The sequence below is a fragment of the Papilio polytes genome, unplaced genomic scaffold, assembly GCF_000836215.1.
Source record: "Papilio polytes unplaced genomic scaffold, Ppol_1.0 DF823923.1, whole genome shotgun sequence".
Lineage (NCBI taxonomy): Eukaryota > Metazoa > Arthropoda > Insecta > Lepidoptera > Papilionidae > Papilio > Papilio polytes.
In genome coordinates, this window is record NW_013525281.1 from 278,277 (window position 1) to 304,067 (window position 25,791).

Consider the following 25,791-nt stretch of genomic DNA (forward strand, 5'->3'; position numbering starts at 1 on the left):
CACCTAAAAAATTAATGTCTATAATAAAAATAATTTTGTAAATGTTTCAATAATATGAAATTAATTTTATAACGATTGAAAAAAGTACCTTATTAAGACCAAAATAAAGCAAAACAAAATAAAGTAAGTAAAAAGAATAATAATACAAAATCTTTTTACTAGATGTCCCTTTGTAGGGAAGTAGATGTCATTTTACACAACAAACAACAATAAGCTTTCGTTCACGTACGATTTCGAAACGTTCGAAATACAAGCTAAATTCGAAACTGTTAAATCTTGAATCATTTATTTAAGTGGATACAAAGACAATATTCCATCGCGACATTCAATAAAAAAACAAGTGCTAGTGATAAATAAACATTACTTCTGTAACTTCCTTTATCTGGTTCATTGCTTTTACAAAACAAACATTACAAAGGTCAGTGTACATCCCAGAAGATAAATAAACAATCTTACTAATAATATAAATGCGAAAGTTTAGATGGATGGATATTTGTAAGAGTTTGTAGCTTTAACGGCTGAACGGATCTCGATGAAATTTGGCATAGACGTAAATGTCTGGAAGAACAGATAGGATACTCACTTTTTTTTTTAAACCCGGAGCGAGTCGCGGGCAAAAGCTAGTCACTAATAATATTAAAAGCAGGAAAGTTTTTGTAGATTCTTTGCATAGAATAGATTCTATTCTATTCTATTTCTTGCTTATGGCTCTCCCACAGCGGATTGGGCCAGTGTCAAGTGTTTGTGGTTTTATTCTAATTTGGGAGAAACTGGCAACATAACTCTGTTTATGGAGATATTCGTGGGTGTACAAGCGCATAGAATAGATTACATCAATGGGAAAGTTATGGACATGACACAAAAGATAGGACACTGATAATTAATGACCCAGGAGAAGCTGGGGTGGATGGCTAGTATTTAATATTTGTGTGACAATGTCTGACATCTAAAAGATGATAGGTAAGGGATGTTTATCCGAAGATGGTGATCTACAGACAAAAGAATATCTATATGTATATTACAGGTAGGCAGTAGAAACTCTAACATTTAACTAATGCTCGTTTACCACCTTCAAGTAAAAAATAACAGGCTTTTACAGATTAAGCTTTAGTTAAATTTTAGTAGAGAACGTTACATACATTACATCTGTTTTATGAGTAACTTTTTTACAGACAGATCGTGTTTCTTTTTAACAAAATTACCATAAAATTTCAGATTAACCTTATCTCGGGCAAAAGTACAAACGTTTGCACTCGTAAAATACTACTTCTCAAGGCTTACTTGCTTTTTTATGGTATTAAGTAATTTTATGCTAAATTTGCATACAAAATCTGATGTAATTTAATAAGGATTTAAAACAGTGTCTGCTATTTATTTCTTTTTACATCCTAATGTGTACAGTAAAGCTACAAGTTCTGGAATACGAAAGATAAAATGAACACCGCGCCAAAGGAAGGCTACTATGGTTTGGTGACGTGAATTGTGATTACAAGTAAAAACAACGGTAAGATTCAATTATTAATTTTGTATTTCCTTGTCTTCAGCCAGCGAGTACCGTCGTATGCCGCCTCTATACAGCCTGGATGATTACAATGAATGCTTGTCTGATCCTGGAGGTACTTACTGCCTCCTTGACCTCGATCTGTTCTCAAACCAGCCCTCGGAATTAATGCGGTACATACATGTAAGTAACAATTCTTTACACGAACGTAGAATGCATATCCTTCAGTTTATAGAGAACGAGGTGTACACTCAACTCGTAAAACCCTACAGGACTCTATTTACTACGTTTTTCTCCTAGAAACATAAGTTTAATGGCGTTAAAACATACAGCCTAGAGCGTGACGCAAGTGTAGGGCTTTTTATTGAAGAAAGAATTATTCGAAAATATGCTGTAATTGCTGACATTTTAGGCAACAAAGAAGTGTTGTCTTTACGCTTTATTGTAATAGTATAGATAGTACAGATAGGAGCAAATACATGACAAGTACGTGACTTTCTGAAGTATTTTTCACTTCCATACATCTTTGACTTTTCGTTCAGCCAAGTTACTAATCGAATGTTACTTTGTTTAGGGGCTGACTGTGGTTTAAGTATACCGTAATAATTATTCTATAGTTAATCGTTGTATTATTTATTTAATAATAGTTCCTACGAAGTAATAAAGATCTATTTACGCAGTATGACATTTAACAAGTTCCTTTATTATAGTTATTATAACTTATTTTATTCCAATAGTATGTTAGTAATCTAATACGCAATTGGCTACGATCTCATTTGAGTACGATCTGATGGTTGAAAGATGGTGTGCATTAGCTTGGTAAATGCCCATTCACCCTATTCTTGAAATAACTAATATAATTAAACGTGAAAATACGCTGGCAACATATAATTTACTATTAAACTTAGTTATAACGTCACGGTAAAGCACAAGCTAATTAAATTAGGAAATTTTAAAAATTAATCTGCTTAAAAGGTTTTTGCCAAGCTTTTTATCAGACAACGTTATTAAACAAACAATAATTCTTGAATTATAGCCTAAATTATATATTTAATTACGGAATATAAATGTAATAAAACTAAGTAAATTAAAAGTGTTTATGGAGGATAATTACAGGCAATTTTACAACTGATATTAACGACCATCATAAATTAGTCAATGATTTTAAAATTCTAACCGTAGGAATACTTAGCTTAACTCTGCTTTACAACGACAAATCTAAGACAAATTCTAGGAAACTGTCATACGAATATAATAGGAAAATTCCTTTGATAACGGGAAAAATGAAACTATGACGATGCTAATATTAAAACTGTAAATAGGAGAAGCGGGAAGTCCTATCAAATACTAAACAGAAGTCTTAACACTAGGATAACTCTGTACAATTGATTGGTACACCAATAAATCACTTTCCCTTTTAAGACGTCTTGTTTTTTTTATTTTTTTTTTTAACATTTTTTGTTTCAGGAATATTCAGCAGATACACAGAAACATTTCAACCACACACAAATACATAAAGGTGTGTGTGTGACGCGACGTTGCTCACATGCGAACCACACCGAATGGGACCACAATACGACCCTTGCGGCATGCCTTAATGATTCTATATGGAGGAATTATAAATTACAAGCGAGTCTGACTAAAATTCATTATTGTGACAGTGCTGATGATAGAGGAGGTTTGGACTCGAGCGATTTAGCCGTGATTATTGTTTATATGATTTTACTTGCAGTCAACGTTATAGGAAGCCTCTACGATGTCCTTTTTTGCCATCCAAGCAATAAATCAGGTAAAACAATTTTGAAATCAGTCAGGCTTCCAGCAATTCGGTCTTTACCGAAGCTAGCTTATTCTGTTTGTAGCTTGCTTTAAAAGTAAAATAACGTCTATCGCACTATTTTAGGCAATCCGTATATTCTGTCGTTTTCTCTGAGACGGAACTGGGCAAAGCTAGTAGCGCCCGGCGGCGTAGGGCCCGATCCTAGGCTGGAGAGGTTGAAATCTTTTCAAGGACTAAGGTAAGATTTGAATTTTTTAATCGCGGTCATTGCATGATTTATTTTTATTAAAATTTTCCATCATTTCAGGGCCATGACGATGGTATGCGTTATATTTTCACACGTCGCTCTCGCGATGGGATACAGTTATTTGGAAAATCCTGAATTCGTAGAAAAGGTAAAAATAAGTACTACTTAGTTTAAATAATATAATACATTACGTCAGCCTTAACAGGTGAAATGATTGAAAGACATGAGAATCTTATCCATAAAAATAATCAAAAACAAATGTAACTAGTTCGAGTCGTTGTGATATAATCATCTAAATGACTGCAGAGTTTCGATGACCCGAGCAAGCAGATCCTGTTCAACGGCAATCTGGTGACGCACACATTCTTCGTGATGTCCGCTTTCCTGTTAGCCTACAACTTCCAGATCAACACCGAGAAGCACAAATCAACTCTGTGGGACTTCCCAAAAGGAATACTGTTGAGATTAATCAGGTTTGATGAATATGCTGGTTGCTTCGAAATGACGCATTTCAGGTAGGTACATTGTTCGTTGCCCTGTACAGACTGACGCCGACGTACGCGCTGGTGCTGGCGACGAGCGCGACCGTGGTGCGGCACATGGGCAGCGGGCCCATGTGGCGGATGGTAGTCGGCCGACAGGTCCGCGACTGCCGACAATACTGGTGGACACACATGCTGTATATACAGAACTACATGTCCACAGATAATACCTGCCTCTTGGAGACTTGGTATGTGAACCTATTTTAACTACAGAATATCGGAATCTAGGAGCCTTTAGGGAATGGCGCAGCAGCACAATCGTTGTTCTTTTGTTTCTTACGGACTTTAACTTTTTTCCTTTGCAATAACTATTATTATAGTTAACTAAACATTCGTAATAATAAAATATAGCCTATGTTACTCACAGATAAATTACCTTTCTGATGGTTAAAGAATTTTTAAAATCGTCCCAGTAGTTTTTGAGTTATTTCAATACATACAAAAATACAAAGTTTTCCTCTTTATAATATTAGTATAGATTAATCTTTTTCGTATACTTCACTAAAGTTTTTTTATAGGTACTTGGCTGCGGACATGCAGCTGTTCTGTGTAGGCCTGCTAGTGTGCCTGCTGTGCCGGCGGCCGCGCGCCAAGCGGCTGGCGCTAGTATCGCTCTTCTTGTTATCTTTGGTCATATCGGCAGCTACTACTTACTTCAGAGATCTCGATCCTATCATCTACCAAAGTCCTGAGTTAGTTCATTAGAATTTCATTTGATTATGACATTATTGAACATTATTTAGAACAATGTTTATTCCAGAATGATACGTAACCTGTACACGAAGGACTGGACATTCCATTACTCGTATATCCCGGGTCACACCAACCTGGCGCCGTACGTGCTGGGCCTCGCCGGCGGCTTCCTCGCATACCACTATCAGGTGGATGCCAAAGATATGGAAAAGTATAAGGTACGATTTTAAATAAAGATTAAAAATTTTGGAATGCTAAATGTTGGTTTGATTTATTTTATCTTTTGGGAAATAATAAACAAGTTTATTTTAAAATTACAGAAGTACCGATACGTAGTGTGGGCAATTTTTCCTATTGGGGTCCTGCTGATTCTGTCCGGTGCCGTGTTCTACATGGACTTCGTGGTTCCTACTGCATTGAAACTGATATACGCAACTCTCTACAGACCACTCTTCCAATTGATGGTTGCCATTTTTATCATGGCTTGCGTCTTTAAAATAGAATGTTAGTATGTAACTTTAAAGATTAATGTCTAACTAAAACTAAATATGAAGGAGACGTGATCTAGTTTATGTAAAATCGATGTTTGTTCTGTTGCAGCTTTTTACCGCTGCATTGTGGAATGGCGCGGGTTGACTTGGGCCGGTCGGCTGACATACGGCTGTTATTTGTTGCACACATCGTTCCAAAGAGGATTTGTTGGCTCACAAACACGGACTATACACATAAACGAATACACCATGGTATCTTATCTTTGTTATACATTCAGTTTTATTACCAGACTGTGACCTTTTTACAAGCGTATACAACGATGATTGTTCATATAGTTTTTTGCATATTTGGTGTTCTTCCCATGAGCGTCATTGAGGTGCAGTAAGACTGGCTTTTGGTTTGTTTAAACGAGTCTTCTTCTATTTTCAGTTAGTGGTGACGTTTGGAACAATGTTTATGTCAACCCTGGCGTCTGGAGCGCTGTGGTTGTGCGTGGAATCTCCAGTAGCGGCGCTCAGCAAAGCATGCTTCGCAAAAAAGAAACGAATTGAAACTTAGTACTTAGTATATTTATTTAGTTTATAAGGGTTATTTAATTACATGATGAAAATTAGCCTTAAAATAATACCAATAAATTAGTGAGATAAGTTTTAGAAAAATGTTCCTTTTATTTTCCTTCCTAATTACAGTGAATTTAGTAGATCATGGGTCAAAATTAAGCAATTTCAAGATCTTGATAGAAAAGTAAAAGAAATAAATCGACGAGAGTTTATTCAACATTTTTGTGATTAATTAATTTTTATGTTGAATTAAAGTAAAAAATATAATTTGCCTACTTCCTATCTGCACCACTTTTTAAGCTTTTAAATAAGCGTAATAAACATTTTGTCTTTAAAATCGATTTTTGTAAAGCTTCAGTAAAAATTAAATGAAATGTTACCTTTGCATTGTTCAGTATACTCTTTGGTTAAAAGTTCATTTCATTCAAGTTAAATTACTCATTCCGTTCATCTTCAAGGCACACATGAATTTGGCGATTTCTTGACGTTTTGTCATTTTCATGGCGAGTTCTAGGATTATTTAAAATGTGATATAGATAGCAACTAAACTAAATATTTATTGCAATTGTAATTGTTATGTTTATTAGTGGTTGCATTCAGAAAAAAGTGTTGACACATACTAATTTGAAGTTTTTGAGGTTATGTTCGTATCGTCGCGGTATTTTCTGACCAAACCAAACGGAGAATGACCGACGGGGACTCTAATATTCATAGTAGAGCGGTAGCAATACCATGGCCATTTGTAAAAAGAAATGTAGAATGCGCGGGGTCCGCATTCTTACGATATTATAACATCAAATGTCACGGGGCAGATACACAGCTGTTAACTTCCGCATCGAAGGAGAATAGCGAGGAGGTAATCTTTGAAGATGATGTGGAATACTTGAGAAGTTTAGACCCGAAGGAATGGAAGAAACAAGATCATTACGCTGTGTTGGGTATGAAAGACTTGAGGTATAAGGCCTGTGAGGACGACATAAAGCGTGCGTATCGCCAGAAAGTACTTAAACATCATCCCGACAAGCGGAAGGCACAAGGTGAAGAGATACGTAGCGACGATGACTACTTCACATGTATTACAAAAGCATATGAGACCCTTGGAATACCCAACAAACGAAAATCATATGACTCTATAGATCCTCAGTTCGACGACTCAATCCCTTCCTCGGCAGAAATTAAAAAGGAAGGTTTCATCAAGGCCTTTGCTAAATACTTTGAAATGAATGCTCGTTGGTCTGAAAAGAGGAATGTTCCTTTATTGGGGGATGAGAACAGTACCCGTGAATATGTCGAGAGGTTTTACGCTTTTTGGTATGAATTTGATTCATGGCGTGAATTCTCGTACTTGGATGAGGAAGAAAAAGAGCGAGGAGCAGACAGGGAGGAGAGACGGTGGATAGAAAAACAAAACAAAGCAGCAAGAGCAAAGTTAAAGAAGGAGGAGATGGCTCGGATACGAAGTCTCGTCGACTTGGCTTATGCTAATGATCCTAGAATCCAGCGTTTCAAGCAGGAAGACAAGGATAAGAAGTTGGCAGCAAAGCGAGCTAGACAGGTAATATATCTTATACTGAGTCTTGCTTACACCATTCCATGCCATTAAAGCCTTAACTTGAGTAATTGTTTATTCCACTTCTCATGGGTAACACAACTAAAGGGCTTTTTAATTATTTTCTTAATTAGCTCATGTGTAAAGCAGATTTGTAAATCAGAATGTAGCTCAGCTCACTTTGTATGTATTTGTATATGTATGTATGGAGTTGTGATTTGTGTTTTTTATTTCTTGAATTATTGTAGAACAGCGCAAGGAATAAGGCAATATTAGACAATGTAATTATTATGCCATCTATTGCTTTACACAAAAAAAAATTAATGCTTATGTTTTTCTATTTCAGGATGCTGTTCAAGCCAAAAAAGCAGAAGAAGAGCGTATATTGAAAGAGGCATTGCTTGCAAAACAGAAAGCTGAGGAAGCTGAAAAAGCTCGCCTTGATGCCGCACGAGCTGAGAGAGAACAACAGAAAAAGAATCTGCGTAAAGAACGCAAATCGCTAAGAGACATATGTAAAGCCAATAATTATTATGCTGAAGATGAAAATGAAACTGTCGCTCACTTGGCAGCCGTAGAAAAAATCTGTGAAATGATGAAGGTTGTTGAATTGCAAGATTTTATGAAAGAATTAGAATCAAATGGTAGGGAGGCTTTCATTAAGACAGTTCAAGAAACAGAAGATAAATTGGAAGCCGAACGAAAGGCGATGTTTGAAACAAAAAAAGCAGAAGATCAGAAAGCCAAAAAGAATGCTATTCTGAAAGCTCCAATTGAGTGGACCCCGGAATTAACTCAATTGCTAATTAAGGCCGTAAACCTGTTTCCTGCGGGCACAAATCAGAGATGGGAAGTGGTTGCTAACTTCCTCAACCAACATGGAACATTTGTTGATGAAAGACGCTTTAATGCCAAGGAGGTACTCAACAAGGCTAAGGATCTTCAGAGCTCAGATTTCTCAAAGAGTAGCCTCAAGAAGGCGGCCAATGAAGAAGCCTTTGATCAGTTTGAGAAAGACAAGAAAAAAGTTATAAATAATATTGATGACAGCAGTATATCCAAGAATGATACAAAAATAGTGAATGGAGTGGCAAAGCCGAAAGTTAATGGGGATATTAGCAAGGAAGCGGTAAAGGAAGACAAAGCATGGACAAAAACTGAGCAAGAATTATTGGAGCAGGCGATCAAGACATTCCCTGTGAGCACTCCAGAGAGGTGGGAGAAGATCGCAGACTGCATCCCCAATCGCACTAAAAAAGACTGCATGAAGAGATACAAGGAGTTAGTGGAATTGGTCAAAGCAAAGAAACAAGCAGCAAATGTCGCTTAACAGTTCGTCCATTTAATGCTATTTACACTATGACAGTGTAAATAACATTAAATGATGGATTGTGAAATAGGAAGTTAGAAATTTTCATAAAGATAAATTTTAACTGCACTGTGTTATACAAAATAATAGTCCTATTCTAAATTGAACAATGTTAATTGATCAATATAAAGTATTGGCTGACTGTGGTACAAATCAATGTTATAAAATATTTTAAAACCTATAAAGACCTTATGTAGCATATTTATGAACTGAAAATGTTTATTTTTGAGGTTAAATATGTAATTAAAGTAAAATCTCAACAATAGTCATGCTGTAATTTGACCTATCACAACGTTATGAACGGAAATGTTGGTGATATCTATATTATAAGATTTTTTGCAAGTAACCTAGTGTTTTATTGTTTTTTATCTATAGTTAAAATTCCTAACAGTTGGACAATTTTCCCAGATGTAATAAAGAGTGAAACCTCCGTTCATAAGACACTTAATTGTGTCATATTTTTGTATTTATTTTGTTAAATTTGATGAACATAGTCAATTAAAAGCAAACTTGTGTTTCATTTCAATTTTTTCTAGTAACTCTGTTTCATGACCAAAATGGCGTGTAACCTATCGCGAATAGTTGTCTTGTTACTTTGAAATGTCCTGCGAGATTTTATATTTACAAAACGTTTTAGGTTATCTCGCAGATGAATAGTCTTTTTAACGCCATCTAGCGTCCAAACTATTTCTTGTTTTCGATTAACAATCATTCTTCAGATCTTTTTGGAGCCTACATTTAAACATTTTCGTAAACAAAGATTTAAATAAAACGATTTTGTAATATTGGAAGTCTTTATTCAAATCAAAATCATAAATTAAAATTCGACTCATTTAGAAAAACTAAACATACTCTGATTAAAAAAATCGTTTGAATTAATCCTAAGGACGTTTCGTCCAAACTTACTAAATAATTGTCTCAGTATTACGGACGAATAATATTAAAAAAAAAGATAAACATAAGAGTTTGGTTCCGTTTCAATAAGGCACTAGATGGGCCGTAAATTACAATTAAAGCTAATATTGTTGCATCCGCACTGAATGCATTTAATTATTTTTTACTAGAATAATAAAACATCGTTATAACAAACGAAAACATAAAATAAGGTTAGTTGCGGAAATCCTCGGTATTCCAATTTACGAATAAATTGATTTCTTCCTTCAAGAGACAAATTCGTCCTCTTACAAATAACGAATTAGGTAGCAGTAAGTTGTGGAAAGGATGGGCAATACATACAAAACATTTAAACGACTAATTTTTAGGTGGAACACCACATGATTCCCTTATTTGTACATACTATTTTATATAGACACGTATCTCTTGAGCTCTAGAAAACTTTTAATGTTTAATATAAAAAATGTGGTTGTAATTAAAAAAATGTACATCGGAAATTAAAACCGCAAAGTTGAGGAATTTGTAACAGCAGATATACAATAGAATATAACTGAAATAAAGTAAAATGTACTTTACATCCTTGCAATAAGACTTACATTGAAATTTCTAAAATTCTTAATTTCAAATCAAAAGTTCACTTCCATTTTTTATTTCTACAATGATCAGAGTTAAATTAAATATATTCAGAGCGGATTTCAAAGCTTATTACTATTATAAAGTATTTTAAACATAACTTTATACTAGAGTATTTAGAAATAAAAAAAATAAAAACTATAAAACTGAAAAGTGCTAAAGCACATACTGGACATTTTTGTTAAACATCCTCTTTGTTCGCTCTTAGACAAATATTTTTAACATTGAATTAAACTATTACCTTACAAATAAACACGGTAAAAAGTTAAACTTAGGAATAAACTGAGTAAAAGCAAATTTTGTTCTAATATTTGCTTAGTTTATTTCTGTGTTTAATTTTATACCGCTTTTATTTGTAAGGCTGTTACAATATATGTATATTTAAGATATATTATATAACAATATGAATGAATAAATATTTTAAATATAATTTATATGTTAAAAATTTAAAATTTTGTAGTGACTTACAAAGTAGGTCAAAGTAAATCTGCATGCATACAATTATTGTTCTGATGACCGAAATAGATCCCCATTGTCAAGTGAATGAATGATTCACTCATTACGGATTTACATTGAATTGGACTGTGGCCAAATATAATAATAATAATCTAGTCTTTAAAAGTCCTAAAACTAAAAAAAAAAACATACTATTCTATTCGAAATTTAAAATAATCAGAGAGCAAATGTGGCATAGATTTTTGTCTAGGTTTTATTAAAATAAAGAGTTGTGGTATTTACGTTTAGGCATTTTTTATGCCAAATTGACTAATCAATTGCTATAAAATACTTTATGCTACAAAAAATGTATGTACTGAAACAGTATGTATGTATTGAAATCTAACCCTAAGTCTGGTGAAAAATACTGTTTTTTTAATAGAATAAGAAAACAATATTTTATAAAAGTGATTAGCCAGAGGAAAGTCATAGTAAGCAAACAATATAGAATTGAATGGCCATAAATGAACTAATAGGTAAGCGTTACTCATTTGTTTTGTATGAATCCTTTACGAGTACAATATGCAGGCAGGATGTTGTTTCATGTTTTTATAACAGTGAAAATCTGTTGTAACACTTGTATTACAACAATAATGCTATCATGTTCAATCTCTTTAAAGAAAAGGGATATCAAGTGTTAACCAATACAACACTTATACAAAATATAGTCAAATATGACTACAAAATGCACCATAAATTATTTTATAATATGTCTGATATAACTTTTTTTACATGTAATTTATACATAAGTACTGTTTTTGAACATTTATTGAGAGAGCACGAAAATATTGACGTTTTAGTCAATTTGTAATCAATGAATTTGTGCATTATTAGTCTTAAATCACACCAAAATTGTTAATTATTAAAACAACTGTCAATCATGAAGATAAAGATAAAAAAACATAATAAAATTTGAGCTTACTATAATCAGTCTTATTATAAAATGGAATAACAAAAATATTAAAGAAAAAAAATACCTTGAAGTTGAGAAAAAAAGTTGACCTAAAGTTTTCCATAATCATAGGAGCACTTTTCTGAGATTCTAAGTCGAAATTCTGAAATATACCTGTAATTACTGCTAGTCAAAGTTAGATAACTTAGACCTTGCTAAGTGCTGCATAACTTCTATATTGTTGAAGAATTTTCAATAGAAATATAAAATTAATAAAATCTATTTTACAGTATATAATATATATATAATGTAAATACTTAGCATTTCTGTGTTTTTCGTAGTAACCAATATTATTGGCCTCTATTGACCATTGGTATATGTATAAAATTTTACTGTTATGAGAATCAATCTAAAATATAATTTAATATTTAAAAAATGGACATTCTAGATATAATCACAAAATGGAATGTTTTTAAAATAGCTTAAATCTAGATTAAGGCACATAGAGACCTTCAATTTAAAAATAAAAATGGCTCATTGGTTCTTTTCCTGCAGGTACTTCCACAGATTAAATAGATAATAAATATTTCCTAAATTAATGTGACATATATAAAATACTTTTAAGTTTCAGATTAATATCAATTCGAAAACATTTGTGACAATGTTAAGCAAAATTAATTGTGTCTTTGTTTAAAACAGAAATTGCTGTTACTCTATGCCCAAATTATTGTATTCTACATCCCTTGCTTTTCTTGGCCTGTTTTCTTTTCTTCTTTTCTAATCCTTCTGCGGTAATATCAGAGATGACAGAGAGACGTTTAACAGAGTCACCTCTCTCATATCCGAGTGGTTGAACACTGTCATTGTGGCTTGTAAATGTTGTGTCATAAAAATGACTGTTTTCACTTTGGCTTTTTGGTAAAGCATTATGCTCAACATCGGTACCAGATAATACATTATCTGTAGGGTAATGTGACGCAGGCCGTATGCTGATGGGATCTGGAAACCTGGGTTTTTTACCAGCTGCAGGTGGAGGAGGTGGTTGTCTGTGTTGGATAGATGAGGCTGTACTGCTTACAGACTTGTCAGCTAAGGGTGGAGGATGGACATGAGATGAGGTAGCATTAAAACTGGATCCCGAGTCCTGTTTATAATACTGAGTTGATAATTCTTTGGACAGCAAAGCACTCGCCTTTGACTGTATGACCTCTTTTTCAAAGGGCTCTACATAATTTAAATCAGAGTCAACTGACTTGCATAATCTGAGTCTATTTTCTTGAATCACATCACGAGGATTACTGTAGGCATCACAGAGTGTGGCTTGGGGTGTTTCCAGTGAAGGTTCCTGTTGCTGTGCTAGTCTTTGTTGTTTCTTCAATAAAGCTTTTTGTTTTGCTTTTTCTTTTGCTCTCTGTAACTTTTTGTACTCCCGTTCCTGCAATAGCCGCGCTAGCTCACTATCCTGTGCTTCAACTGCACACCTCATGTCGGCTAGCAGGACATCCTCGTCGCATGTTTCATGACTCAGTTCTCGAGCTAGTCTCGCATCTTTTTCCTCTTGTTCTAGACGCCGTCTCATCTCTTCCAACTCTGAGGAAGAGAGGCCTAGTTCTTCAGGGTCGATTTCGGGCGGCGGTGCCGGAGGAGGGGCGCGGGACGAACTCGGTTGTTGCATTATATCATTGTGCTGACGTCGCTGTCTACGAAGATTAATTTCGGCCATTTCGCGGGCAATCTCCGCATCTATATCCGCTTGGCGACGACGAGCGAGTTCTTTCAAACGAACTTCGTGCTCAATCCCCCGCTGTTCACTCAAAGCTACCGGAAAATCTTCACGTATTTGCTGATTGCGGTACCTATTCTCGCAGAGATGAGAAGAGATCTCACGATCCTGCAAGCGGTGCGCCAGAGCTCCGTCGGCGCGCACCAGCCACTGTTCTCGCAAGTCCGTGACGAGCCCAATTTTAGGCATCGTGTCGTTTGCATGGAAACCTGCCATTCGAGTAAACACAGACACCAACACTTTCTAATTATTTAAATCGATCACGATACGCGAATTAAGATCGGACAATGTAATAAACATTGATCACACACGAACTGCTATAGTTTACAACGGGAGTAATGAAACTGGAAATCTTTTACAGAAAGTACACTTTCTTTGGAATACGTGGGAACGTGAGGTAACTTTTTACGTAGTACTCGTAGACAATGGGTCTGATAATCTGCATAATTAATTACAGCCAACTTGCTCTCGACCCGAATAATTACACACTTTTCCCCACCACAACAAATCTTAAAATTCCTAAATAATTGACAAGGTGGAACATGATCGTGACATGACAGATGAATGAGTGAGAGTGAAGGAAGTGAATGACAAATTTTATCAAAGAATAGAACTGTCAATATTTTATTAAGAATCGATTTTCTTCCAATATGGAAATTAATCGATTCAAATAATTTAAAATGTTTATTTAACAAACTTCAGACAACGTGCCGTTTTGTTTTAAGGGCTTAAAGGCAATTTTGAAATAACGAAAGTTACACAAAAGTTTACTACATTACAAACCTAAAAACTAATGAATATTTTATTTTATGCATATTTAGCTGAAAGGTGCTATAGTGATATAAAAAGTCCGATGTTAATAAACTAGCCTAAGTTGTAAAAACCAAAGATGTTTTAACATATCATCTTTTTAATTTATTTACGGAAATTATTAAGTTAATGTTCATTTTTTAAAATTAAACTATTAGGATAATACAACCGAAAATTAAAAACGACTCAACTCACGTTTTTATCCTCCGGTGACGGCACCGACTAGTTTCAGACCCTTCGGGGGTCCTTCTTCGGGGCGAGTATTAGTTAGCTTTTGTTCGCAGTCACGTCATGCCTCCGAAGGATGAAAGCGTGAGTTGAGCCGTTTTTAATTTTCGATTAAAGTTATGTCTCACGATACGATTTATACAATTTAATTATTGGGATAGTAGTTGTAAAGGTAAACTTTTCTAAGCCACCGCCGCTTCTAAGCTATTCGTTATTCGGGCGCCACGATCCTGGTAAGCAATGGCAATGATAATATAGACTAGGTAGAGAAAACGATACCGCGGAAGGGAAATGACATTATTTAAAATTTTTCGGAGCTGCGTAGTAAGTAATGTGACAGAGTACTGAGTTCTAAATACATTGAATATCCCAATTTGACAGTCAAATTAGTATACGGAGTTGCAAAATACATAATTTGACTTTCAAAGAAGCTGCGTCTTTGTGGAGAGTTCCATATCAATGTATAACAATGTGTTGCGATTGTATCTTGTTTTAGGGTTCATTTCTAACTTAAGCGAGGACTTAGAATTGTAAACACTAACTAGCTCAACATTAACCATTTATATCAAACAAATATTAACTAGTTCAGTAAAATTGCATATATCAAGAGGTTATGATCGCCCTTATTTCCGGTATACTAAAAAAGGATGGGTATTGACGAAATACCAATGGATACGGTTGTTGTATTGACTTTTATTATAAAAGTCCATATTAACAGCAATGTTAAATATTTACAAATCTGACAAGTATAATGGAATACTTCTCTTACTTGTTGTTTTGCATTAATTATAATTATCGTCCAGTATAGTGAGCACAGTATACTTTAAAGTCAAAGTATTTGTCGTAGTATCTGCGGCAGGTTACATTACGTTACGTTATTTCTTTCGTGGGTAGACAAACATTCAGTTGACGTTTGGGTGACGTTTTGCTTGGTGTAACGAAAAGTAGCATCGGTTTCTAATTAGCGTTGAACAAACAGGAAGTAACTAGTCTAAGCCAAAAGTATTTATTGAACTCTTAATTTACTTAGATAAAACAAAGAAAAAAACTAAAGTATTTCGCTTGGTAAATATATTTTCATACGGAACCATGTATACGGAACAAACATCGGATTAAAATTCGTCCAACATTAATAATTTAAAGGAATAAATCAAAATTACAATAAATATTAAACATGTATCCGTTTCTGTCGATCGCAGTGTAAATAAGAACAATAACCTAAACTTGTTCGGTTCCCGCGCACAAACATGAGCATTCGCGCGCCATAATCCGGCCGAGCGTCACCTTTCCCGCTGGTTTATAGCTGGAAACTGCACGGAGTCACTGCTCGCGTCCTCTATGTTCAAATTGCAAATTCTTAAGAATTTTATAATGGCTACAAGGAATATAGCTCTACGCAATTACTCACCTAAAGTAAAGTAAGTAGTTATTTAGTTATAATTATCAGAGACAGCATTCAAATTAATTTAAAATTTGTATAACACAGCAAATAAAAATGGCTAACACAGCATTATTTTTGCCTACCTTGTGCAAAAAATTAATGTTTTTTTTTAGTCAATATCAACTTATGGCAACAAAACGTTTTTTAAATTAATTAATGGGATTCAAAATAAGATCGTAGGGTACACAAAATTTGTATCAACAGTTAAATGTTCGTTACTTGGGTACGTTAGCCACATGGTTTTGAGTAGGTTCATGGCAATTGAAGTGATAAGAAGAAAGCTACGTCAAAATTATCTTTAATCTCAATTAAACAACATAACTAGTTCTTAGTAAACCAATAATTAAATTTTAAAAGGGTCTTTTATTATCATTATTATCAATTAAAAAAGAATAGAATTAAAAACCTGCTTATTTTATTAATTTGCGTTGTTATCCTCTGTAATACAATTATTTTTCAGAAGCCTAACAATAGGCGACAAGCTGATCTTATACGGCGACGAGGCGTCTCCGCCCGTGCGGTTCGTTCAGATGACAGCCTCCATCCTCGGTATTGTCCTCGACTTCCGTACCGTCGACCTCTTTTCTGGTGAAAATAAGACAGAGTTCTACAAAAATGTTAGTATGGATATTTGTCTGATAGAGTAACTACATTTAACTATGTTTGAACTCACCATGTTCGATTTTGGTCATCAGCCGCTTGGGAAATTCTTTGAATGAATTACTAAAATTAACTTACAGTGAGTTCATTTTGTTCATAATCATCTGCCTCTGTATGCTTATTGCAGAACATAAGTCCAATGTCTTCTGGTCCTTGTCTTCGTCCTAAATCTTCATTTTAGAAATTTCCTTCTCTTCCTATCTCCGCTAGTTTATTTTTTTCAATTTTTAGATCAACCCGCTGCAGAAAGTGCCATGTTTAATGACGCACGACGAGGTGTTAGCGGACAGTCAGGCGATCGGACTGTACTTATGCCGGCGTTGGGACACCGAGCACGTGCTCTACCCCCCAGGCGACCTGGAACAAGCACGCTGCGATGAGATCTTGTTCTATAATGCCACCACGCTCTTTCCCATAGACAGCGATATCTATGTGCGTTTGTATAACGAGGTGTAATAGGATTTTAGAAGTACCCTTCTTGGAGTCTTGTTTGAGAGGCTTATACCTCTACCAGACAATAGATAGGTCTTCATAAACTGAAATTATCTGTAATGATTTGAAATGTAGTTCACGCTAAGGATGAAATAAAACTATAGCGGGACTAGAGTTAATTAATAACCCATGGCAATTTTGCAGACAAAATTTTTCGCTGGAATTCCAGCCAGCAAAGAAAGAATTGAAGATTGGTTAAAAGCATTGGACTTTTTAGAAAACAGGCTGAAAGATCATACTTGGCTTGCTGGAGATAGAGTAAGTGCTTTCAAAGTAATAACTAGTTATTTGAAGATATGATTTTGATATTATTATGTATTGATTCAGATGATGCTTGCTGACATATGCGCTGTGGCGACGATATCAACGATGCTTTGTTTAATACCATTAGCAGACCATCATGTTAAACTGAGGCACTGGTTTAATGAAATTGAGCAGCAACCTTTCTTTAACATTAATAAACGAGGCTTAGAACGTTTGACGAAATTTATAACCGCAGTTAGAGTTGGAAGATTTCAGCCAGGAATAAACCTTGATCAAAACTGAACAAAAACAAATGTTTGCATTGAAAAATACAGAATATGGCATATATTTAACTTTTAGTGTATTTTATATAAGCAATAAAGTTTTAATGCAATTTTGAATTACGCATTTTTTGTCATCTTCGTTATTAAAACAAAATCCGTTTGTAATGTGAGTACTGTTTCTGAGATGCATAGCTTTTGGTTTTTGGTAGTTCACTTTGAGCCTTTAAATTTGAGGAATCATTAATTATGTACATTCTAGTAACAAAAAGTCGTTCCGATAAAGGTCGAAATTAAAAATTAACTTTTTCCAATGCACGGATCACTGAGCTCGATTTCAGATTGATTCCAAAGCTAGAAATTTACCGCCATATTCATCTTCATACACCTTTAGTTTCGAAAATATTGTAAGGTTCATGAGGCTTTAGTATCTCTTTTATTCGTAATAAGTATGGCAATCAAAGCCATAGATTACGAATTTTTGCACTGGCAATTTTTTTTTAAGCTCTCTTGAAATGTCAAGTTTTCTTTGTCTATGGACTCTATTGATTGGTCAACGAGGAGATGTAAAAAATGGCTGCCTTGCCTTCTCCTACTCAGGTAGAATAAAGTAGATGAAAATTATTTAAAACATATTGTTTATTTCTAACAATAGTGAAAACTAAAGTTCATTAAGTATATAGTAATTGAGTGCAGGAAAATTGCGCCGTTGTGAATCGTGTTCCCAGTAGGAAATCGTTACAAAGTGTCATGTACTGGTTTCGCTGTTTTGAAAATTGTGTATTCCAAGAAATTTCTTAGAATGTATACCAGTATCTAGTTAAATTTTAGTGAAGTGGACGTATTATGGTGTTCATCCAATAATATTTAGTATTTTTTGGCATTAGTTACCTAATTACATCAAATTTTGCGCGAACATTTAATGTCAGAGTGTAATGTCACACATGTAACGCTCGTTTAAACGTGAATTAAACAATATTTACGAGTGATATTAACATTAAAAATGTGGCTTAACGGATTGCAGGTGGCAGGGACCCACAGTTCTATATACGAAGCCTATTATCATCAAGTAAGTACATTTTTCGTATGCCCATCCCGTAACCGAGTATTTCAGGTAAGTTCATATTTTTCCATAGTTTTAAATTAATTTAAGCAATGAAAGTCTATAGTGATGATCTATAATTGAATTGTAAGTTTACCGATTATAAATGTCGAAGACTGCGAGTATAAATAGACGTCTATAAGCCTTCGCATTACGAACAGCTTTCTAGATTTCGCCATAGCTCTTTAGTCTGTTTATACTTTTTTTATGGATTTCATGAAACTGACGTCTGGCTACATGGTGAAAAACGTCTGTCTTAAGAACTGACATTTAATTTTAAACTACTTGGTTGTAAAGTAACAGGCAAATATTAGGTAAAAACAAAATTATTCGTCTTACATTAAATGTTTTCCATCATAGTGCTGTGTGGTTTTTTTTTTAAATTTAAATTTAAAAATCTCCATATAATATACTCTTGGCACATGTACATTTGAATTTAAATGATGATATAACTTATTGGAAGTTAAACATTTGTTCTTTGTACACCCCTTTATACTCAAATATATTGGAATTTGTACAGTTCTCACTTATATACTTCACCTGCTTCCATTATCTATATTTAAGACATTTTGTTATGTCCAGTCATAATGTATGTGGTTTAAATTTCTATAAGCCAACCTGCATTATTTTTTCTATACCTTTACTTGTATATTGACTAATCATGCTGTATTACATAATAAAACACTTGAAATATATTTTCTACTGAGATTTGCGTTGAGCTGATAAATGGGTTTTTACAACCATCATGAATATTAAGGTAGCCTTTAACAATGATTTCTAAATAATTAAAAGCAATTAGCATAACACAGATTGGCTTTTTTGTAAATATACATAAAGGATTTATCCTATTGGTTATTGTTCCTTGTCCTAATTCTTACAAATTGGTAAAATAACTATAGCTTTAAAGTTTGAACACCAGTAGATTCCATGGCTTTTTCCATTATACTACCAGTATATAGAAACTAGAATTCACCTGTGACACCATCCGAATAAAATTAAAAAACAAAAGTATGTAGCCTATGTGCTTTTCCAGATTGTCCTCAACAACTATGCCAAATTTCATCAAAATCCATTCAGCAGTTTAGCCTACAAACTCTAACATCCATCCGTCCCTCCATACATTTACACTTTCGTATTTATAATACAGTAGAACCTCAATAACTCAAACCTCAGTAACTTAAAAACCTCTATAACTTCAAAAAATAATATGTTTCATTCCCATCAAAGCCCAAACATCTATAACCTAATACCTATAATCTAACAGTGGTAGAGCCCGCTTTAACATCTTTGCACGAATGGGCCGGCTCGCCCGGTGCAATACCACGACCACATAGAAAACAGGCGTGAAGTGGAAGCAACTCCGCGTTTTGTCTGATGAGTGTGGTGCCGGAGGCCTAATTTTAGTCCCTTTTCCTTTCCACCCTTTTCTTAAGAGGAAAGGATGGGAGGAAAAAGTGGATTGGACGGTGAAGGAGATGCATAGGAAGGGGAAATGTTCTCTTTATGTGTGTCTCCTCCTCCGTCAATTAGGGTAGGCAACGCATCTACAATAGCGGATGTTTATGGGCAGCGGTCGCTTTCCATTTCGGTGGATTCAGGTGGCCGTTTGCTCGTTTGCCACCTCGTATTATAAAAAAAAAAACCTAAAGTATTTTGTGTTTCCCTTGGACTCTAACTGTACTAAATATTTGTAGACTGTACTGTAAATAAGTATTTGTACACATAGTACAAATTATCTAGGAAGACATTGTCTGACTCTTTTTTAACTGCATTGTACTAATGTAATGTTTCATTGTAATGTGCGCTTTAATTCATTTGTAATAAGATGCATTTTTCTATAAATCTCCACTTAAAGGATTATCCTTTGATACTGCCAGTTTTTTAGCAAGCTATTTGTGAAGGAGTTGTAAAAGAGTGCTTTAAAACCTCGAATATTAAATTTTTGAGCATCATTCACTGTTACTAAAAACTGTAGCATTGCAAAATTTTTTCCTATGGGAAATTTATTTTTGTATTAAATAGTATTAAGTGGGTTTGATCTTTGATAAATGTATAACAGCATATTAAAATCTAATTCCTTTAAAGGAACAACTACTAAGGGTACTATTAAGTTCTTTTTTATAACATGTTATGCGACGAAATGATGGGGACATAAACCAGAAAGTGTTGAGATTGAATGTGGATGGCTACAAAGGAAGAGGAAGACCGAAGAAAATATGGATGGATTGTGTGAAAGAAGATATGCTTAAGAAAGGAGTGGATTCAGATATGACGGCTGATAGAGATGTATGGAAGAGCAGCACATACTGTGCCGACCCTCCAGAAGGGATAAGGGAAAGTGGATGATGACACAGAGTCATGGGCAATAGCTAGTAAATGATAAAACTGAAAAGTGACTTGAATTGATAGGCTCTAGTAACCTATTTTATGGACCTCATTTCTATATTTTGGCCTTCAAGAGACATAAATAATTGGCACAATGCCTTGCCAAGATTCCCATAATTTGTTCAAAATGTCTTAGTTTTGCCAATTTTTAACACAGTTATTTAAAACACATGTGATTTGTCTAGAATATGTTTTTGTCCACGATTTCGTTCAGGCAAAATTAAAAAATAATTACTTGCCTAAGTGTTCTTCTTCTCAATTTATGGGACAGTTTCACTAATATAGTAACATCCATTCACCCATATATCTATCCAATCTTTCGCATTTATGACAATACTAGCTTTCGCCTGCGACTCTGTCCGCATGGAATTAAAAAAAGCAGAAGTGAGTAGCCTATGTGTTCTTTCAGACTATCCTCTATTTCTATACCAAATTTGAGTCGTTTAGGCTACAAACTCTAACATTGATCCATCCATCTAGACTGATTCGATACCTGAGTAGTTTCCAAATTTAATAACGGTGGTGGTCAAATATCAAGAAGTATAAGATCATTGTATACATAATTAGTACAATAATGCATCCCATAGAAGGAAATTTTATCACGCGAACCATTATAACATGTGTGGACAGTGCTTTGAATTGAACGTACTGATTTTACGGGCCGTTCACACGTCGACAACGCTTACACGCAAGTGCCCTTAACTTTAGGGTAAATAAGGAGGCATTAGTAATATTTCTGTAACAAAAATTCCATTCCTTAAACATTTATTTTGCGTTACAAAATTTACTTCCAATACGTTTTTATGGCTCATAAAATTCGGAAGTATTGATGAACCTTGTATAGACTTTTTTACGCCTAAAAACTTTAAGATAGGCCATAAAATTTTATTTAGCTATAAACTTATTTATATTTTGCTTTCGATCCTCTCTATTTAATAATAAGATCATATTTAGGACAATCACCTGACGTAATCAAGAGATCTATACTTCTATAGTAATATTATAAAGAGGAAAGATTTGTATTTTTGATTTTCGTTTGTATCGAAATAATTCATAAACTGCTGGGACGATTTAAAAAAAATCTTACACCTTTAGAAAGGTAATTTATCCGTGATTAAGATAGGCTATTAGTTTTTAATTGCAGACGGACGAGGTCGCAAGCAACATCTAGTATGTAATATATTTTATTGTACATAAGTTAATCTACATAAGATAATGAGGTCGGAATCATACGCCGACTATCAAATGAATATTGCAAAGTTAACTTGACTTCTCAAGAAAATTTCTCCTTTAAAAATATAAGTACAAACTTTGTACAAATATGAGAAACAAGGTCGAACTTTTGAGCGCCGGAATCTCGTCTGCAATGTGATCAATAAACCAAAAGCATCTTAAATATATTTCCAGTCACGTTTTCATAGACCACTTTTAATTCAAGTAAAATTATTGATAATTAGCTAATTTGATTTACGAATTCATCACCGTTTAGTGTACTTGAAATAACAATTAAAATTAGTGTTTATGTTTTTTTAAGATCTGTATTAAGAAACTATTAAAAGTTCTTGGTTCTCTAACAGTAAAAATTGATTGTATGTAAAATGCCATGTTATCTTATTAATTTTATTGCATCACCAAAAACTATTATTAAAAAAAACCTGTAAGGGTTAATATAGATATGATTATGAATTCTCGTAATATACGAGTCGTCCCTAGAGACAATGTATTCTCTAACAATATGATAATCAAATGCTAATTGCTCCAAGCTACAAGGACGTCTTCGCGTCTGAAGCATACTCAAAGGCACTTTGAGAGTCTTCTAGAATCCTAGGCGCTCAGGACCTCGCGTCGCTACAATATACATGTGGTAGTCTGTGTGTCGTTTGCTCGGATTCAATTACAATCAATTGTGAATCTATTAAGCAAGCATTGTAATGAACAGATTACTACAAACCTGCGAAGAGGCGATTCGGTTTTGACTTATGTTGGAAACGGGATATTATTCTGCATTTTAAATGAATAAACCTATCATAATATAAACTCACTTCTTACTAATATTATAAATGTGAAAGTTTAGATGGATGGATGGATGTTTCTTAGAGTTTGTAGCCTAAACTGCTGAACGGATCTTAATGAAATTTGGCATACATGTAGAGGATAAACTGCAAGAACATATAGGCTACTTGGTTTTGTTTATTTTTAATACCACGCGGACGGAATCGCTAGCGAAAGCAAGTCATAATATAAATAATCCTTTCGTCTTATATGTAGTCTTAAAGTATCTGATGATGTATTTCAGGTTGACCCGAACGGCTCGGGCGCGATCCAAGCTTTGGACGCGGCGCGGTTTCTCAAGAAGTCCCGGCTCAGCGATGTCGTACTCAGCAAGATATGGGACCTTTCGGACCCCAATGGCAAGGGGTACTTGGACAAGGTACGAATTATGTATTAAGATATTATTTACAATATACTCTATAACAGTACAGTTTGGTAAGCCATCAATAACTCCTTTTTGTATGTTTTAATTAAAAAGGTAATTTAATGCTGAAAATATCTGATCTGTGTTTAAAAACTATATACGATAAATTGTCGCTCAGCTGCGTACTTATTGATCGACTTATTGTACTATATAGATAAACAAAAACATTAAAGTGCTAGTACAGAGTTGTAATAAATTCGAGATGTCGTAGCGACAATGAGATCCCGTCTGATAGTAATTATAGTCTGTATGGCGTAGTGGCTCGAGTGGAGCGCAATCGAGGCCGTCGCCGATCGATGAGTAGAATTAAAATGCAGCGAAATCTGACATAAGATATTATATTTTATTCTCGTATCTTTCTCTTGGATTAACAATACTTCGATAAGTCAACATTAGATGTGCCAAAATGTAATACTGAAATCTATTAATATTAGGGGCCTGTCTCACCAAATTGTAATTTGTTCTCCTATCCTCTACCAGCCAGTGGTGGCACAGGCGCTTATACTTAAAAATAACGTAAAAATGTAATATTGTACAAGTTTTAAAAAAAGTAGTCGTTTTTTTGTTAAATCAATCTTTACAAATCTGAAAACATGAATGAAATTTACAAGAATAGCTGAAGAAAACAATTTGATAATTGTCTACACGCATGGCGTAATTTGCGTGTAAGCATCTATTCATTCAGTATTTACTAGGCTTGTATATACAAGTATCAGTTATTTATATGAGAATCAGTATTAAAGTAAAATTGCATATTCAATGTTGTAACAATTTATTTCGTTTCTCGCGGAGTACGTCGGATGCGACGTCGCGTCCCATTGTTACCCCTACCTCGTCTCTTGCTTGTTTGTTTTATTTGTTTGCACGAGTTTTTGATATAGAAAAGTTGATTTAATTACGGCTTCCATTCCTTCATGGTGGGTTGATTCTGCGATGAAATGCGCTCGGATTAAAAGAATAAAACAATAAGTACAATAGTAAAGTTTGAAAAGTTTTTGATTTTTCACTTGATACGCGAGGAATAGACTAGTTATTACAATTGAAAATACCTTAGTTTTGAGTGTATCTGAGGCTGATAAGCAAATAAACAGTATGTGCGGACGTTTGCCTGTCGCAATATTACAAGAGATATCGTTATCTCGTTTGCCGCTATGCGAAGCTGACAGACGCACAGACCATTGTACAATTGATGACACTGTTTGACGACTTTATAGGTTTGTTTTTCATATTTTGAGATATCTATGATGTATGTTTGGTTTACATTTTATCTTAATTATCAAGTACAGTACGCTAAACACCTTTACAAGAAGCTATTACGCTTTTTAAATAATAGAATTGTGTTTTGATCAGTGACTCGAGTGAAGTTAAGAATCGCTAAGATGTACGAAAATTAATACAACGCACTTCGATCTCATAGTGACTTCAGATCATGGTTTTACCGCGTACGGTGCTCATATCTTTATTCTACGTAGAAAACCTTAGTTTATGTGTACGTGTGTTTGCAGGCGGGGTTGTTCGTGGCGCTGAAGTTGGTGGCGCTGGCGCAGGCCGGCAAGGACATCAATATGACCAACATACACAGCGAAGCGCCGCCGCCTAAAGTCGTATGTATACCCTGCCATAGTATTTTTTGTAGTGAGTCTTAAAGGGATGTGGGGTCAGCATTGAGCATACCATGTTTTATATATTTTTATTATAGGGTGAATTGCCGAAAGTGCCACCGCCGAGCGCCACGCCCGCGCCAGCCGCGGCGCCCGGCGGCGGCGGCGACTGGAGCATCAAGCCGGCTGAGCGAGAGAAGTACAGCCAGCTGTTCGACTCCCTGCAGCCCAGCAATGGCCTCATACCCGGCAATAAGGTACGTATTCATATTAGAGCTTAATGGCAAACAAAGACGTTGTTTTTTTTTTACTTCAGTATATCATTTACTCATTCTTGTGTATAAATTTGGTAACATTTAAGATTTTCTATTTGCTTCATGTATGTCATGTATCAATTCCAGGTGAAAGGAGTTTTGATGGAGTCAAAATTACCGTTAGAGACCCTCGGGAAGATCTGGGATTTAGCCGATCAGGACAAAGATGGCATGCTGGACAGACACGAGTTTATTGTGGTTAGTGCTCAATAATAATGATCACTTGAAGTCTTGAAGAACAATTAGTGAATACAAAATGTAATGACATGTTGTAGGCGATGCACCTGGTGTACAAGGCGCTGGAGAAGCACGCGGTGCCGACGAGCCT

General features: G+C 34.7%; 5 protein-coding genes across 6 annotated transcripts in view; 4 read left to right on the plus strand and 1 right to left on the minus strand.

Moving 5' to 3' along the window:
* Positions 1–953: 953 nt before the first annotated feature.
* LOC106102067 (nose resistant to fluoxetine protein 6-like) lies at positions 954–5,821 on the plus strand. Its single transcript, XM_013281474.1, has 12 exons — positions 954–960; positions 1,545–1,684; positions 2,969–3,290; positions 3,405–3,519; positions 3,589–3,676; positions 3,835–4,001; positions 4,073–4,258; positions 4,589–4,762; positions 4,831–4,981; positions 5,084–5,267; positions 5,364–5,506; positions 5,685–5,821. Exons 1-12 carry the CDS (start codon positions 954–956, stop codon positions 5,811–5,813), a joined length of 1,806 nt encoding a protein of 601 aa, XP_013136928.1. The 3' UTR covers positions 5,814–5,821.
* Positions 5,822–6,258: 437 nt separating this feature from the next.
* LOC106102504 (dnaJ homolog subfamily C member 2) lies at positions 6,259–9,079 on the plus strand. Its single transcript, XM_013282002.1, has 2 exons — positions 6,259–7,370; positions 7,711–9,079. The coding sequence occupies exons 1-2, from the start codon at positions 6,501–6,503 to the stop codon at positions 8,692–8,694; spliced, it is 1,854 nt and encodes a 617-aa protein (XP_013137456.1). The 5' UTR covers positions 6,259–6,500; the 3' UTR covers positions 8,695–9,079.
* A 2,739-nt stretch (positions 9,080–11,818) lies between these two features.
* LOC106102536 (mediator of RNA polymerase II transcription subunit 12) lies at positions 11,819–13,999 on the minus strand. Its single transcript, XM_013282048.1, has one exon. The coding sequence runs from the start codon at positions 13,644–13,646 to the stop codon at positions 12,372–12,374; it is 1,275 nt and encodes a 424-aa protein (XP_013137502.1). The 5' UTR covers positions 13,647–13,999; the 3' UTR covers positions 11,819–12,371.
* A 487-nt stretch (positions 14,000–14,486) lies between these two features.
* LOC106102255 (glutathione S-transferase 1-1-like) lies at positions 14,487–17,674 on the plus strand. Of its 2 annotated transcripts, XM_013281677.1 has the most exons (6): positions 14,487–14,552; positions 15,668–15,886; positions 16,370–16,526; positions 16,801–17,001; positions 17,206–17,319; positions 17,389–17,674. In XM_013281677.1, exons 2-6 carry the CDS (start codon positions 15,807–15,809, stop codon positions 17,605–17,607), a joined length of 771 nt encoding a protein of 256 aa, XP_013137131.1. In that variant the 5' UTR covers positions 14,487–14,552; positions 15,668–15,806; the 3' UTR covers positions 17,608–17,674. The 2 variants fall into 2 exon arrangements, with proteins under 2 accessions (XP_013137131.1, XP_013137132.1); XM_013281678.1 differs by lacking the exon at positions 15,668–15,886 and having other exon boundaries at positions 14,498–14,552.
* A 449-nt stretch (positions 17,675–18,123) lies between these two features.
* Positions 18,124–25,791, plus strand: part of LOC106102068 (epidermal growth factor receptor substrate 15-like 1) — a 19,510-nt gene continuing 11,842 nt past the window's right edge. The window contains exons 1-7 of the mRNA XM_013281475.1: positions 18,124–18,185; positions 18,610–18,654; positions 23,369–23,503; positions 25,054–25,152; positions 25,248–25,406; positions 25,551–25,661; positions 25,739–25,787. Of these exons, the coding sequence (XP_013136929.1) occupies positions 18,159–18,185; positions 18,610–18,654; positions 23,369–23,503; positions 25,054–25,152; positions 25,248–25,406; positions 25,551–25,661; positions 25,739–25,787 (625 nt within the window). The 5' untranslated portion in view covers positions 18,124–18,158. The remainder of the gene's footprint in view (positions 18,186–18,609; positions 18,655–23,368; positions 23,504–25,053; positions 25,153–25,247; positions 25,407–25,550; positions 25,662–25,738; positions 25,788–25,791) is intronic.